Below are 12,967 nucleotides of genomic sequence, written 5' to 3'. Positions count from 1 at the left end.
GTGACTCAGTTTACTTTCTGGTAAAATGGGACTCTTGCAAGCACTGACGTTGAGGTAATACTCATAGGATGACGGTCAATAAATGAGACGATGTTTTTAAATATTAACTAGCTGAAAGACTGGAGGCGTCCCTTCACTTGAGGCGCTGTTTCCTCATCGGGAAAACGACGAAGCTGATCCCAAAGGCCTCTTCAGCCCTTTTCAGCAGACACTCCCGTGGGTCCTCACTCTAAGGCATTCTTGAACATTGAAAACTTGGTCTCCCTTTCACACACCTCTCCTATTCCCCATCTTTTAGTGGTGGTCTAACCCGCCCGGCCATCCCCTTCCCTCTCACTTCTCATAGCCATTTGGAAGCTGCAGATTGCTGAGTTTCCAGGTCTTTAATCTGCGCTCTTTGCCCTTGGCCCGGGGTGAGGGGCCGACCTGTCTCAAGGGAGCCCGGGCCGTGGATCTCCAGGTGGGAGACGGGAGGAGAGCGCAGACTTTCCGGCGCCATCCTCGGACCCGCCGGCTTTTCCAAACCTCTTGAGGAGCCCGAGCGCCTTCTCGGCCCGGCGCTAGGAGGCTGCCGGCGGACCTGGGACCGCGCCGGGATTGGGGGTGGTGCGGGTGGTCCTCGCTCGCCGCGGGGAAAGCTAGCCTTGCACACGCAGGCGCCGGGAAGGAGCCCAGACCGAGGGTGCGTGGTCCAGCACCAGGAGCCCTGACCCTGGAACTCCTTGGCCCCCATCGGGCCAGACCCATACGGAGGCCTCAGAGCGGAACCGGGAGACCGCAGCGCCACGCCCTAGGGCGCCACCCTGCAGGCGTGGGCGGGCCCGGGACTGTCCCCGCTGGAGGCGGTGGGGGGGGGGGATCCAGAAGTAATAAGATGCTAATGAAGCGCGAATAAAGCCCCGGCGGCGCCCCGCGCCCCTCGCGGAAGCCACACTCCGCGGCACTCCAGGCGCACGCCGGGGGCCGCCCCGCGTCCCAGCATCCCCGCCCGATCTCGGCGTTTCCGACCCCGCCCTCCCACCCGCTCAGACCGGGTTACCAGCCCGGCAGGAAGCGGCCCGTCCCGGCCCCGGAGCCGCCGGTAAGTCGTCCAGCGGAGCGGGCTGCGCGCCCCGCGGCTGCGTGGAGTGAGGTGGGGTGCGCTTCCGGGGAAATGCGGCCGCGGGCGCTCGGGAACCACGCCTGGCAGGTCGGGCAGGTCTTCCCTCAGCCCAGCCTTGCTCACCCCGCGTCCGGACTTTGTCGTCGAGAGTGTCGGGGACCCCCACTGCTGTCGCCCGCGGACCAGCTCCCTCTCCATCCTTTCAGACCGCTCCACCTCTCTCACAGCCTTTGTCCTGGCGTTTCCAGGCTGAGTCGCCCCTTTCTTCCCTTTCGCCGAGGTCTTCCTCCTTCCACTCTCCACCCCCAAGAAGGATCTTTGCCCTTCCGTCTTAAGATTCCGTCTGCCTTCGTCCGGGCGGCCCGCAGCGGGAGGCTTTCATCTCTTGTCTCGGCGCGGCGGGCTGGGAACGGAGGGGCAGCTGGAGGGTGGAGGGGCCAGAGCCCCAGAGACGTGCCCCCGCTGCTGCCACTCACCCTCCCTAACGCTGCCATGAACACCCGCCTCCTCCATACCCTCTGATCCCTTCCGGGCCCCGCGTGAGAAACCCCCTCGGGCACTCTTCAGGTGGCGTGGGAGCGGGCGACAAAGCGAGGCCTTGTCTCCGGAGATTCTTGGGAGAGCGCGCCCGGGCGCACAGGGGGCGGGGCGGGGTCGATCGGGGAGGGGGGAGCCTAGGAGGGGCGAATCCGGCTGCAGTCGACCCCCGGCCCTACTCACGGCCCCCTGGAGCAGGGCACATTCACAGAGGAAGTGTTTTGACCACAGTGCATCAGAAATAGACCCAGGCCTCTGTTCCCCAGTCAGTCGCAACATCCTCCTGCCGTTTGTTGAGGTAGTTTGGTGGTGGAAAGTGGAACCCACGGACAGAGGCTGTTTCTCTGTCAGGAGGCAAGCACGAGTGCTGAGGAAAACTTTGCCCTTGCCATGAGGCACTTCTCACACCCAGCGTGGCACTGAGGCCATCGAGGGGCGCCCGGCACAGGACGTATGGAGGGAGATGGGGCAGGATATGTGCGCAGCAGCTGGGGTCGTGGGTATCAGATCTGTCCATGTGTTGCATACAAAGGCAGCTCTGTCCTCTCCACATCTAAGAAGTCCCCCCACGCCCTGATTCCAAGGCCTAAGGAAGGCAGGCTAAGAATTCCTACCCAATGGCTTGGAGATCCCCGGACAGGGAGGCTGAGCTGGAGGCTCCCCTGGTGTCCCATCTGCCCTCTGTGCCCAAGACTAATGTTTTTCACTTCCAAATTTGGCAAATTTCACTTGGGAGTGGACGGGATAGCAGCTGTCTCTGGAGCAGATGCTGGTAGGGGAGTGGGCTGGGAGGAGCAAAGCCAATCACTGGTGAATCCCGAGTTCCCTGGGGACACCAGCCTGCTCTCTTCGCCTCCCCTTCTTTTTTATTTCTTCTGTTCTCCAGCCTCTTCCCCTTCTTCTTCCACCTCTCCAGCCACTTGCCTCTGCCCAGCTGCTGCCCTCCCTGGGAGCCCCAGGGAGGCCTCCATGGCTTCACCCACCTCCACCAACCCAGCGCATGCCCATTTTGAGAGCTTCCTGCAGGCCCAGCTGTGCCAGGACGTGCTGAGCAGCTTCCAGGAGCTATGTGGGGCCCTGGGACTGGAGCCCGGTGGGGGGCTGCCCCAGTACCACAAGATCAAGGACCAGCTCAACTACTGGAGTGCCAAGTCACTGTGGACCAAGCTGGACAAGCGAGCAGGCCAGCCTGTCTACCAGCAGGGCCGGGCCTGCACCAGCACCAAGGTGGATACACAGTGCCTGGGATGGGGTGTGGAGAATGGGGGGAGTCAGAGGAGGGACAGGATGCCATGCCCTCACTGCCCTGTGTGTTCACAGTGCCTGGTGGTGGGTGCCGGACCTTGTGGGCTGCGGGTCGCTGTGGAGCTGGCACTGCTGGGTGCCCGAGTGGTGCTGGTGGAAAAGCGCACCAAGTTCTCTCGCCACAACGTGCTCCACCTCTGGCCCTTCACCATCCATGACCTGCGGGCACTTGGTGCTAAGAAGTTCTACGGGCGCTTCTGCACTGGCACCCTGGACCACATCAGTGAGCACCACGTGGTGGCCCGGAGGGGCGGGTGAGCCTGGGCTTATAGGCAGGCCAGTGGGGAAATGCTGGGCCAGCCAAGAGTCGAAGTAGACAAGATCCATATCAGCCAGGTGACCTTGAAGATTCAGGTCCCCCATCTATAAGTGGTCTTTTGGGCTGAGTGATCGCTACGACCTTTTCCAGTCTGACCAGGCACACGCTGGTACATGGGGAGCTTGTGCTGCCCTAGGGTCCCTGTTCCTAATGTCCTCTCCCTTCCAGGCATCCGGCAGCTCCAGCTGCTTCTGCTGAAGGTAGTATTGCTGCTGGGGGTGGAAATTCACTGGGGTGTCACTTTTACTGGCCTCCAGCCCCCTCCCAGAAAGGGTAAGTATTTCTCGGAACCTCCCCCTCCCCCATCAAGAACTTGGCCAGTATCTGAAAAAGGGTGGGCCAGGAGTGGCCTTTTTTGTTTTTGTTTTGTTTTTAGACAGAGTCTTGCTCGCTCTGTCACCCAGGCTGGAGTGCAGTGGCACAATCTCGGCTCACTGCAACCTCCGCCACCCAGTTTCAAGTGATTCTCCTGCCTCAGCCTCCCGAGGAGCTGGGATTACAGGCATGTGCCACCATGCCCAGCTAATTTTTGTATTTTTTTAAGTAGAGATGGGGTCTTGCTATATCAGCCAGGCTGGTCTCGAACTCCTGACCTCAAGTGATCCACCCGCCTCGGTCTCCCAGAGTGCTGGGAATACAGGTGTGACCCACCACGCCAGCTAGGAGTCTCCTTTTCTTTTTTTTTTTTTTTTTTTTGAGACGGAGTCTCGCTCTGTTGCCCAGGCTGGAGTGCAGTGGCCGGATCTCAACTCACTGCAAGCTCCGCCTCCCAGGTTCATGCCATTCTCCTGTCTCAGCCTCCCGAGTAGCTGGGACTACAGACGCCCGCCACCTCGCCTGGCTAGTTTTTTGTATTTTTTAGTGGAGACGGGGTTTCACCGGGTTAGCCAGGATGATCTCATCTCCTGACCTCGTGATCCGCCCGTCTCGGCCTCCCAAAGTGCTGGGATTACAGGCTTGAGTCCTTTTCTAATAGTGTGGCCTTGGGCAAGCAACTCTGAGCCTCAGGTTGAGCATTTGCAAAACAAGAATAGCACTTCCTTCCTTACCTGCCTTCCATGGCTGCTGTGCAGGTATAATCTGATAGATAATATATCATTGCTTTCTAAACCAGAGAGCCCTTTATACATGTTTTGATGATTTCACTAGCTTGCCCTGAGAGTATAGGGGCTCTTACGACTTCTACACCTTTGTGCCTCTCATACCCCCTGCCCCAGGGAGTGGCTGGCGTGCCCAGCTCCAACCCAACCCCCCTGCCCAGCTGGCCAACTATGAATTTGACGTCCTTATCTCCGCTGCAGGAGGTAAATTCGTCCCTGAAGGTGAGTGATCACTTCCCTCAAAGAAGCCAGCATCTCTGGCACCTCCTGGGCCTTTCTAGATTGTTATAACACCCTCCTCCTGCCATTGTTCACCTACCGCCACCTCTAGGCTTCAAAGTTCGAGAAATGCGAGGCAAACTGGCCATTGGCATCACAGCCAACTTTGTGAACGGACGCACCGTGGAGGAGACACAGGTGCCGGAGATCAGTGGTGTAGCCAGGATCTACAACCAGAGCTTCTTCCAGAGCCTTCTCAAAGCCACAGGTCAGGGACCCTCTTGCTGAATTTCCCCTCCCCTTGCCTGACCGTGGCCTGGCTCCTGCCTCTCCCTTCCAAACCTGTCCTCGCTGCAAGGAACTCCACACTTTTCTGTTGTTTGGTCTCAGCCGCAAAGGAGAAGGAAACTGTCCTGTCAGGGATTAAGCAGGCACAGCCCTAGTTGACCACCCAGCATGAAAAGTCCTGGAATCTCTCAAAGATGAACCTGTGTATGGGAGTTTTGCTTAAGTGGTACTTCAAGAAGATGCCTATGTTTACTTTGGCTTTGCACTGCCGTGTGACCAGGTGGTGCAGGTCTCCCAAATGCCACCCCATCCAAGCTTCCCTCTTTGCTCTAAGCCCTCAAGCCTCCTGGGCCTGGGGCAGACGGTTGTTTGTGTCATCAGGACTCACAGGGTTCTCCGTGTGGAGCACTCACTGCAGCCTAAGCTGGGATCCCAGCTCAGAGGTCTGGCCATGTTGGGATGTTTGGGGAAGGTGATACATTATCAGGAGACATATCTCCTCACCCCTGCCCTGTACCCCCAGGCATTGATCTGGAGAACATTGTGTACTACAAGGATGACACCCACTACTTTGTGATGACAGCCAAAAAGCAGTGCCTGCTGCGGCTGGGGGTGCTGCGCCAGGTGAGGCCCAGTTCTGGCCGCGAGAGGCTGGGTGGTGAGCCCCGGGAGGCAGAGGCTAGGCTTGGACATAGTCGACACCTGGGTGTGGGGACCCCGTCCTCTCCTGCCTTTGTCCTGGCATTAATTTCACCTCTAAAAGTTCTCTCGGCCAGGCACGGTGGCTCACGCCTGTAATCCCAGCACTTTGGGAGGCCGAGGCAGGTGGATCACCTGAGGTCAGGAGTTCAAGACCAGCCTGGCCAACATGGTAAAACCCCGTCTCTACTAAAAGTACAAAAATTAGCTGGGTGTGGTGGTGGGCGCCTGTAATCCCAGCTACTCGGGAGGCTGAGGCAGGATAATCATTTGAACCTGGGAGGTGGAAGTTGCACTGAGCCAAGATTGTGCCACTGCACTCCAGCCTGGGCAACAAAATGAAACTCTGTCTTTAAAAAAAAAAAAAAAAGTTATTTACCCTGGGATTTACAAGGCAACAGAAATCATATTCTGGGCTAAACACCTTATACCAGCCACAGTAGATATGTGTCAGCTCCCTGAGGACAGGCATTTTTGTCTCTTTGTTGCTTGCTGCTAATTGCCAGTACCTGGAACAGTGCCAAATACATAGTAAGCACTCAGTATGTATTTGCTGAATGAATGAATTCAGCAATGTGCTAGATACTGTGTTTAGAGTTACATTTGCATTGTCTCATCTAATTCTCATGAGTACCCTGATAAATTAGGCATGTTGTCTCTAAGTGATGGACAAACTAAAGCTCTTGAGTTTGTGGCAAGTATATGACAGTAGTGATATAGGCAGAACAGCCTGGGACCCCAGCAGCAGGGTGAGTGCTGAGGAAGGGGCTTTGAGAATCCCAGGCTACTGGAATTCTAGTCCCAGCTCAGCCTTCAACTACTGTGTAGTCTAGGGCAGCCCCTTCCTTCTCTGGGCCCCAGGATGTGCACCTTCTGCGCCCAAGGGGGCGGCACTGGCCCACTGACCCTGCTCTCAGAGGTCTCTGAAGTTCTGCTCTGTTGACCATACAGGACTGGCCAGACACCGATCGGCTGCTGGGCAGCGCCAATGTGGTGCCCGAGGCTCTGCAGCGCTTTGCCCGGGCAGCTGCTGACTTCGCCACCCATGGCAAGCTCGGGAAACTAGAGTTTGCCCAGGATGCCCACAGGCAGCCTGATGTCTCTGCCTTTGACTTCACAAGCATGATGCGGGCAGAGAGTTCTGCTCGTGTGCAAGAGAAGCATGGCGCCCGCCTGCTGCTGGCACTGGTGGGGGACTGCCTGGTGGAGGTGAGGGGTTCCGGAGGCACAGGAGTTTCATGGTTAGGGGAGGGAGGTTAGCCTAGTATGGAGGAGGGGATAAAAAGGTCTGCCTGTGGAGGGGAGGAGCTAAGGGCTGCCTGGTGTGGGGACAGCCCCTTCTGCTGTGATCTTGGTGGGTGTCTGGGCTTGGGATGCACCTGTTGGATTCTCCCTGAGCTACTTCCTATTCCTCTGACACTGCAGCCCTTCTGGCCTCTGGGCACTGGAGTGGCGCGGGGCTTCCTGGCAGCCTTTGATGCAGCCTGGATGGTGAAGCGGTGGGCAGAGGGCGCTGAGCCCCTAGAGGTGTTGGCTGAGCGGTGAGACCTGAGTTGAGGGGGGTGTGGGTAGGGCAGGGCAGGACATGTGACAAGGCTCAGGAAGAGGGGAAGGGGTGCTGGGTGAATAGATGGAGGAAATAGGCAGAAGGCCTGGCAGTTCCTGAGGGATGGGTGCTGACAGGTGCCCTCCCATTCATGCCCCTGCCCCTTACCCTCATCCCCTCAGTGAGAGCCTGTACCAGCTTCTATCACAGACATCCCCAGAAAACATGCATCGCAATGTGGCCCAGTATGGGCTGGACCCAGCCACCCGCTACCCCAACCTGAACCTCCGGGCAGTGACCCCCAATCAGGTCAGACCCCCGGCACCCCCACCAGGCTTCCCAAGCCAACCCTCTCCCCCGAGGTCAGGCCCTCCCTGCCCAGTCACTGCCCTTTGGGGTCAATCCTACCCCCGGCAGGCCCTTACCCCTGGACTGAGGGGCTGTGTGGCCAGCCTGCCTTGAGACCTGAGCGGGGCTGCCTTAGGTACGAGACCTGTACGACGTGCTAACCAAGGAGCCTGTGCAGAGGAATGACAAGACAGATGCAGGGATGCCAACCACCGGTGAGCAGACCTTCTTCCTGAGCGGTGACCAAAATATGTACTACCCAGCGAGGCCTAGGTGGTCGCCGCAAAGCAGCTGCAGCCTCAGGACAGGAGCAGCGTGCCGGAGCACGCGTTGTTGCTGGTGGGTTGGTTGGGGGCCTGCTGGAGGAACAGGGGGCAGCACCGCACAGGCAGCAGCCGGCTGCCAGTCTGCGTGGAAGTGCTTCAGTGTTTTAACCACCACTACAGCCACAGTGGTGCTGGCAATCTCCCCTGCTCCCAGTTTAGTCTGCTGCCCTCTATGTGGCCAGTTGCGATTTCACTTTATTCACTCCTCTACTTTATTCCAAAGAGATTTTTTAAAAAGAGAATTGGGATGAAGGAGGGCTGCTGACAGTGAGCTTTAGGCTGGTGCTCTAGTAGAGGTGGGTCCCTGGCTCCTCCTCCCCTACGGAACCCCCACACCCAGCAGCTGGGCTCCCTATATGCCTGGGATGGGCAGAGGGGGCCTTGGGCACAGCGCAGCCTTCTCTCCCAGGGTCGGCAGGCGGGTCGGCAGGCACCCAGGAGGAGCTGCTACGCTGGTGCCAGGAGCAGACAGCTGGGTACCCGGGAGTCCACGTCTCCGATTTGTCTTCCTCCTGGACTGATGGGCTAGCTCTGTGTGCCCTGGTGCACCGGTTGCAGCCTGGCCTGCTGTGAGTCCCTGGCAGACCCACCTCTCTCTCAGGATCTCAGTGTAGGAGTTAGCACATCCAGCTGAGTCCTAGAGACAGTGTGCTTCCTTGCATCTGCCGACAGTCTTGTGAGACTCTAATGCATTCAGATAGTGGAGAGCTTTGTGAATGGCACAGGCCCCCAAAGCCAGTAGTGTCACTGGGTTGGGCACTGGGTAGCAGAGACCGCACACCTACCTTCAAGCCTTCTTGTACCCCAGCCACTGCTTGCTGTCCCTCCCCTCCTGCTGCCCCTTCTCCCCTCAGTGGGGCTAGGTTCTTGTCTCTAGTTGGCTTTTCTCCCTGACACCCCACAGGGAACCCTCAGAGCTGCAGGGGCTGGGGGCTCTGGAAGCAACTGCCTGGGCACTAAAGGTGGCAGAGCATGAGCTGGGCATCACACCGGTGGTGTCTGCACAGGCCGTGGTGGCAGGGAGCGACCCACTGGGCCTCATTGCCTACCTCAGCCACTTCCACAGTGCCTTCAAGAGCACGGCCCACAGCCCAGGTGACTTGAAAGGAAGGTGGGCAGGATAGGTGGGATGGGGAGGTATCTGTGTATGTGACAGAAAGAGGGAGAAGGCACCCTCTGAGGGCCAGCTTGGGAGAGGTGTCCTTCTGGGTTGGGGAGTGACTGTCTGTTCTAGGGGTACAGTGTTGGTACCCCCATCCACACTGATGCCCTGGCTCTCCCTGCAGGCCCTGTCAGCCAGGCCTCCCCGGGGACCTCTAGTGCTGTATTATTCCTTGGTAAACTTCAGAGGACCCTGCAGCGATCCCGGGCCAAGGTGAAGAGTCTAGGCAGGGCTGGAACTGAGCAGGGAGGAGTGGGCAGGGGGGTACCCAGTGGAGATCCTGGAGTGATGGTGAGGACATTCAGAAAGTGGCAAGGACTGGGGGCTCAAAACGTCACACTCAGAGCTGTTAGGACTTATTGCAGGAAAATGCAGAGGATGCTGGTGGCAAGAAGCTGCGCTTGGAGGTAAATGCAGGCAGGGGCAGGTGGGTCTCCTACCCCACATTTTATCCCCTTTCCTGATACTGTCTTCATGATTTCTCATCGCCCCCATCCCAGGTCCTAAAACCGCCCATCCAGCCTCCCTGCCTAGTCTCACTCCCCTTCCCTTCAGCCCCTTCTGTTCATCTGTATGCATCCCCTCCCAGCTGGCCCTGCCCCTCTACCCTCCCTGCCTGAGCACTTACCTCCTTAGATGGACGCCGAGACCCCAAGTACTGAGGTGCCACCTGACCCAGAGCCTGGTGTACCCCTGACACCCCCATCCCAACACCAGGAGGTGAGAGCCAGGGCCTCGTGTGCAGGCAGACGCCTGGGGAGGGCAAGGCGGGGACGTTTCATGGGAGGGAAAGAACTTTGGAGCTGGCCTTGGCTCTGCCTGACCCCGTGTCCTGGGGGTCCATGCAGGCTGGTGCCGGGGACCTGTGTGCACTTTGTGGGGAACACCTGTATGTCCTGGAACGCCTCTGTGTCGACGGCCATTTCTTCCACCGGAGCTGCTTCCGCTGCCACACCTGTGAGGCCACACTATGGCCAGGTGGCTACGAGCAGCACCCAGGAGATGGTGAGTGGGCCTGGGAGACGTCCAGAGAGACTCTTGGCCTGGTCCTGCCTGGGGGACAAAGAGCTTGAGGTAGAGGGGCACAGGGTGGAAACAGGCTCAAGATGGCACTTCGTTCTCCTGAGCTCAGGGTCTTCTCTATCCCCTCCAAAGCTCCAGATATGTGGTTCTGAAGAACAGGAGGCTGGCAGAAATTCACCTGCAAATCTGTCTTGTTTTCCCCACCTTCCTTCATAAACTTGTTGCGTGTCTGGGCACTGGGCTGCCCACACCAGATGCCTCCTCTCTCTACCCTTTCCAGGACGTTTCTACTGCCTCCAGCACCTGCCCCAGCCAGACCACAAAGAAGAAGGCAGTGATGGAGGCCCCGAGAGTCCGGTAAAGACTGTGAAGGCATGTGTGTGTACTGGGGCATGGGAAGAGGAAGAGGGTCTCATCAAACCAGCGCTCTGCTGGGGGTAACTGAATGTCTTTCTCTACTAGCATGTAAGCTCTGTGAAGGCAGGGATGCCTGTCTGCTTACACTTCTTGTTCTCTCAAGTATCTAAAACACAGCCGGACACTGTTCGTAAACAGTTTTAAGCAAATGAATGCCAAGGCTCACTTTTGCTCCAAAGGGGTAGCCTCACCCCGCAACCTCACCCCACCCTGGGCAGGTCACTGACCAGACCACATGGTGGCTTTTCCAGGAGCTCCCCACACCAAGTGAGAATAGCATGCCACCAGGCCTCTCAACTCCCACAGCCTCGCAGGAGGGGGTCGGTCCTGTTCCAGATCCCAGCCAGCCCGCCCGTCGGCGGATCCACCTCTCCAGCCTAGAGCGCCAGCGGTTGTCCTCCCTTAACCTTACCCCTGACCTGGAAATGGAGCCTCCACCTAAGCCCCCCCGCAGCTGCTCCGCCTTGGCCCGCCACGCCCTGGAGAGCAGCTTTGTGGGTTGGGGCCTGCCAGTCCAGAGCCCTCAAGGTAACTGCCATCCTCACAGATGTGCTGACCCAGGATGGGACAGGGTGGGAGCACTGTCTTCCTGCAGAGGAATTCTGGGGAATACAGAGGGAAGTTGTGGGGATCCCAGGCCGTGCCAGCCTCTCCTCTGCTCCATTCTTCTCAGTTCCTCCCATGCCCCAACACACACATTCAGTCTTTACCAGGCTCGCAGGGCCTCCATCACCACCATGCTCTCTGTTGCCTGACTGGGGCAGGTGCTGGAGGCAGTAGAACTTCTCAGTTCTTCTTCTTCTCAGCTCTTGCGGCCATGGAGAAGGAGGAAGAAGAGAGTTCCTCCTCCAGTGAAGAGGAAGAAGATGTACCTTTGGACTCAGATGTGGAACAGGTGAGTGGGCCAGTGTGCAGCCACGAAACGCTCTCCAGCCCACTACAGGAGAAACCTGCGCTGCACTCCGTCCTCTGCACCCTTCTCTTGGAATGTCTTCTCACTCAGCCTGTCATATCTCTGGCCTCCACCTTTTCTATCAGAGCTTACCCCGCTTCCAGCACGGGTTCTTTTCTGCCTTTCCAAACAACACTTCTATCCACCAGGGGGCCCAGGCCCTATCCCTGACTGGCCTGATCCTCCCATAGGCCCTGCAGACCTTTGCCAAGACCTCAGGCACCATGAATGACTACCCAACATGGCGTCGGACTCTGCTGCGCCGTGCGAAGGAGGAGGAGATGAAGAGGTTCCGCAAGGCCCAGGTGAAGCCCAGGGGTTCCCAAAATTCTGATGGGGTCAAAGTTCTGAGTTCCTCCAGTGCTCTGTTCTTGAGCAACCCAGAGACTCCTGGGTATCCTGTCTTGTACCCCTCAGACCATCCAGCGGCGACTAAATGAGATCGAGGGTGCCCTGAGGGAGCTAGAGGCCGAGGGCGTGAAGCTGGAGCTGGCCCTGAGGCGCCAGAGCAGTGAGTGACAAGCTAGGACACCCCTCTGCCTCCTAGCACTGTGTTCAGCTCCACGCTGCAGCCCATAGGAGTCCCAGTGGCTGTACCACACAGCTAACACATGCCTGTGACACCCTGCTCTCCTGTGGCCCCTAAGCCTGTGACTCCTTCGGTGCTGGCTGGAAACCTCCTGACCACCCCACCCATCTTCCTTCTTCTCAGGTTCCCCAGAACAGCAAAAGAAACTATGGGTAGGACAGCTGCTACAGCTCGTTGACAAGAAAAACAGCCTGGTGGCCGAGGAGGCTGAGCTCATGATCATGTAAGGGGAAGGGGATGGTGACAGTGGTCCTCGGGCCAGGCTCCAGCCCCTTGGGCACCCTAGACAGCTCTGCTTCTACAATCCCTGACCTCCACAGGGTGCAGGAGTTGAACCTGGAGGAGAAACAGTGGCAGCTGGACCAGGAGCTACGAGGCTACATGAACCGGGAAGGTAGGTGAAATGTGGGGAGAGGCAGACACATCCCAGGGTTGTGTCATGCAAGCCTCATGATCTCAGCTACTGATCAAGCAGCATGGTCCCTTCTCACTTCAGTTCAATCAGAGCTGCACAGTTGGCTTTTATACAAGATCTCCTTAAAAAAAAAAATGGTGCTGCTCAGTAGTGCTGGAAAACCACTGGTGTTGGCAACCGTCCTCATTTGGCAGCTTAGGAAACAAAGCCCGGGTTATAGAAATCACATAGGCTGGGATTAGGCTGTGGCCCTCCTGCTTCCCTGCCTAGTTCCCTGTTCTCTGAGCTTTGTCTCCCCCGTTTTAGAAACCCTAAAGACAGCTGCTGATCGGCAGGCTGAGGACCAGGTCCTGAGGAAGCTGGTGGATTTGGTCAACCAGAGAGATGCCCTCATCCGCTTGCAGGAGGAGCGCAGGCTCAGCGAGCTGGCCTTGGGGATAGGGGCCCAGGGCTAGAAGAGGGTGGACGGTCTGCTTTCGTTCTCACAAGGAAAACCCCTCACCCCAGCACAGTGCCACCCCTGTTCATCTGGGCTGCCTGGCAGAGAGCCTTGCTGTTTACAATTAAAATGTTTCTGCCACAAACAGGGCTCACACTGCCTACAGGTGGGAGGTGGGGGC

The 12,967-nt window shown here is 58.0% G+C and overlaps 1 protein-coding gene across 3 annotated transcripts; it reads left to right on the top strand.

The window, feature by feature from the left end:
* Positions 1 to 2,129: 2,129 nt before the first annotated feature.
* MICAL1 (microtubule associated monooxygenase, calponin and LIM domain containing 1) lies at positions 2,130 to 12,931 on the top strand. 3 transcript variants are annotated; one of them, XM_025382879.1, is made up of 24 exons: positions 2,130 to 2,866; positions 2,960 to 3,167; positions 3,432 to 3,536; positions 4,481 to 4,585; positions 4,695 to 4,850; positions 5,394 to 5,494; positions 6,521 to 6,778; positions 6,995 to 7,110; positions 7,298 to 7,424; positions 7,600 to 7,678; positions 8,208 to 8,358; positions 8,694 to 8,884; positions 9,076 to 9,164; positions 9,317 to 9,358; positions 9,588 to 9,671; positions 9,800 to 9,956; positions 10,255 to 10,331; positions 10,643 to 10,919; positions 11,198 to 11,286; positions 11,535 to 11,648; positions 11,761 to 11,854; positions 12,056 to 12,155; positions 12,253 to 12,326; positions 12,654 to 12,931. In XM_025382879.1, exons 1-24 carry the CDS (start codon positions 2,336 to 2,338, stop codon positions 12,800 to 12,802), a joined length of 3,474 nt encoding a protein of 1,157 aa, XP_025238664.1. In that variant the 5' UTR covers positions 2,130 to 2,335; the 3' UTR covers positions 12,803 to 12,931. The 3 variants fall into 3 exon arrangements, with proteins under 3 accessions (XP_025238664.1, XP_025238663.1, XP_025238665.1); XM_025382878.1 differs by having other exon boundaries at positions 8,199 to 8,358; XM_025382880.1 differs by lacking the exon at positions 6,521 to 6,778.
* The last annotated feature ends 36 nt before the right edge of the window (positions 12,932 to 12,967 follow it).

This window comes from Theropithecus gelada, chromosome 4 (genome assembly GCF_003255815.1).
Source record: "Theropithecus gelada isolate Dixy chromosome 4, Tgel_1.0, whole genome shotgun sequence".
NCBI lineage: Eukaryota > Metazoa > Chordata > Mammalia > Primates > Cercopithecidae > Theropithecus > Theropithecus gelada.
This window is presented reverse-complemented; position numbering and strand designations above follow the sequence as displayed.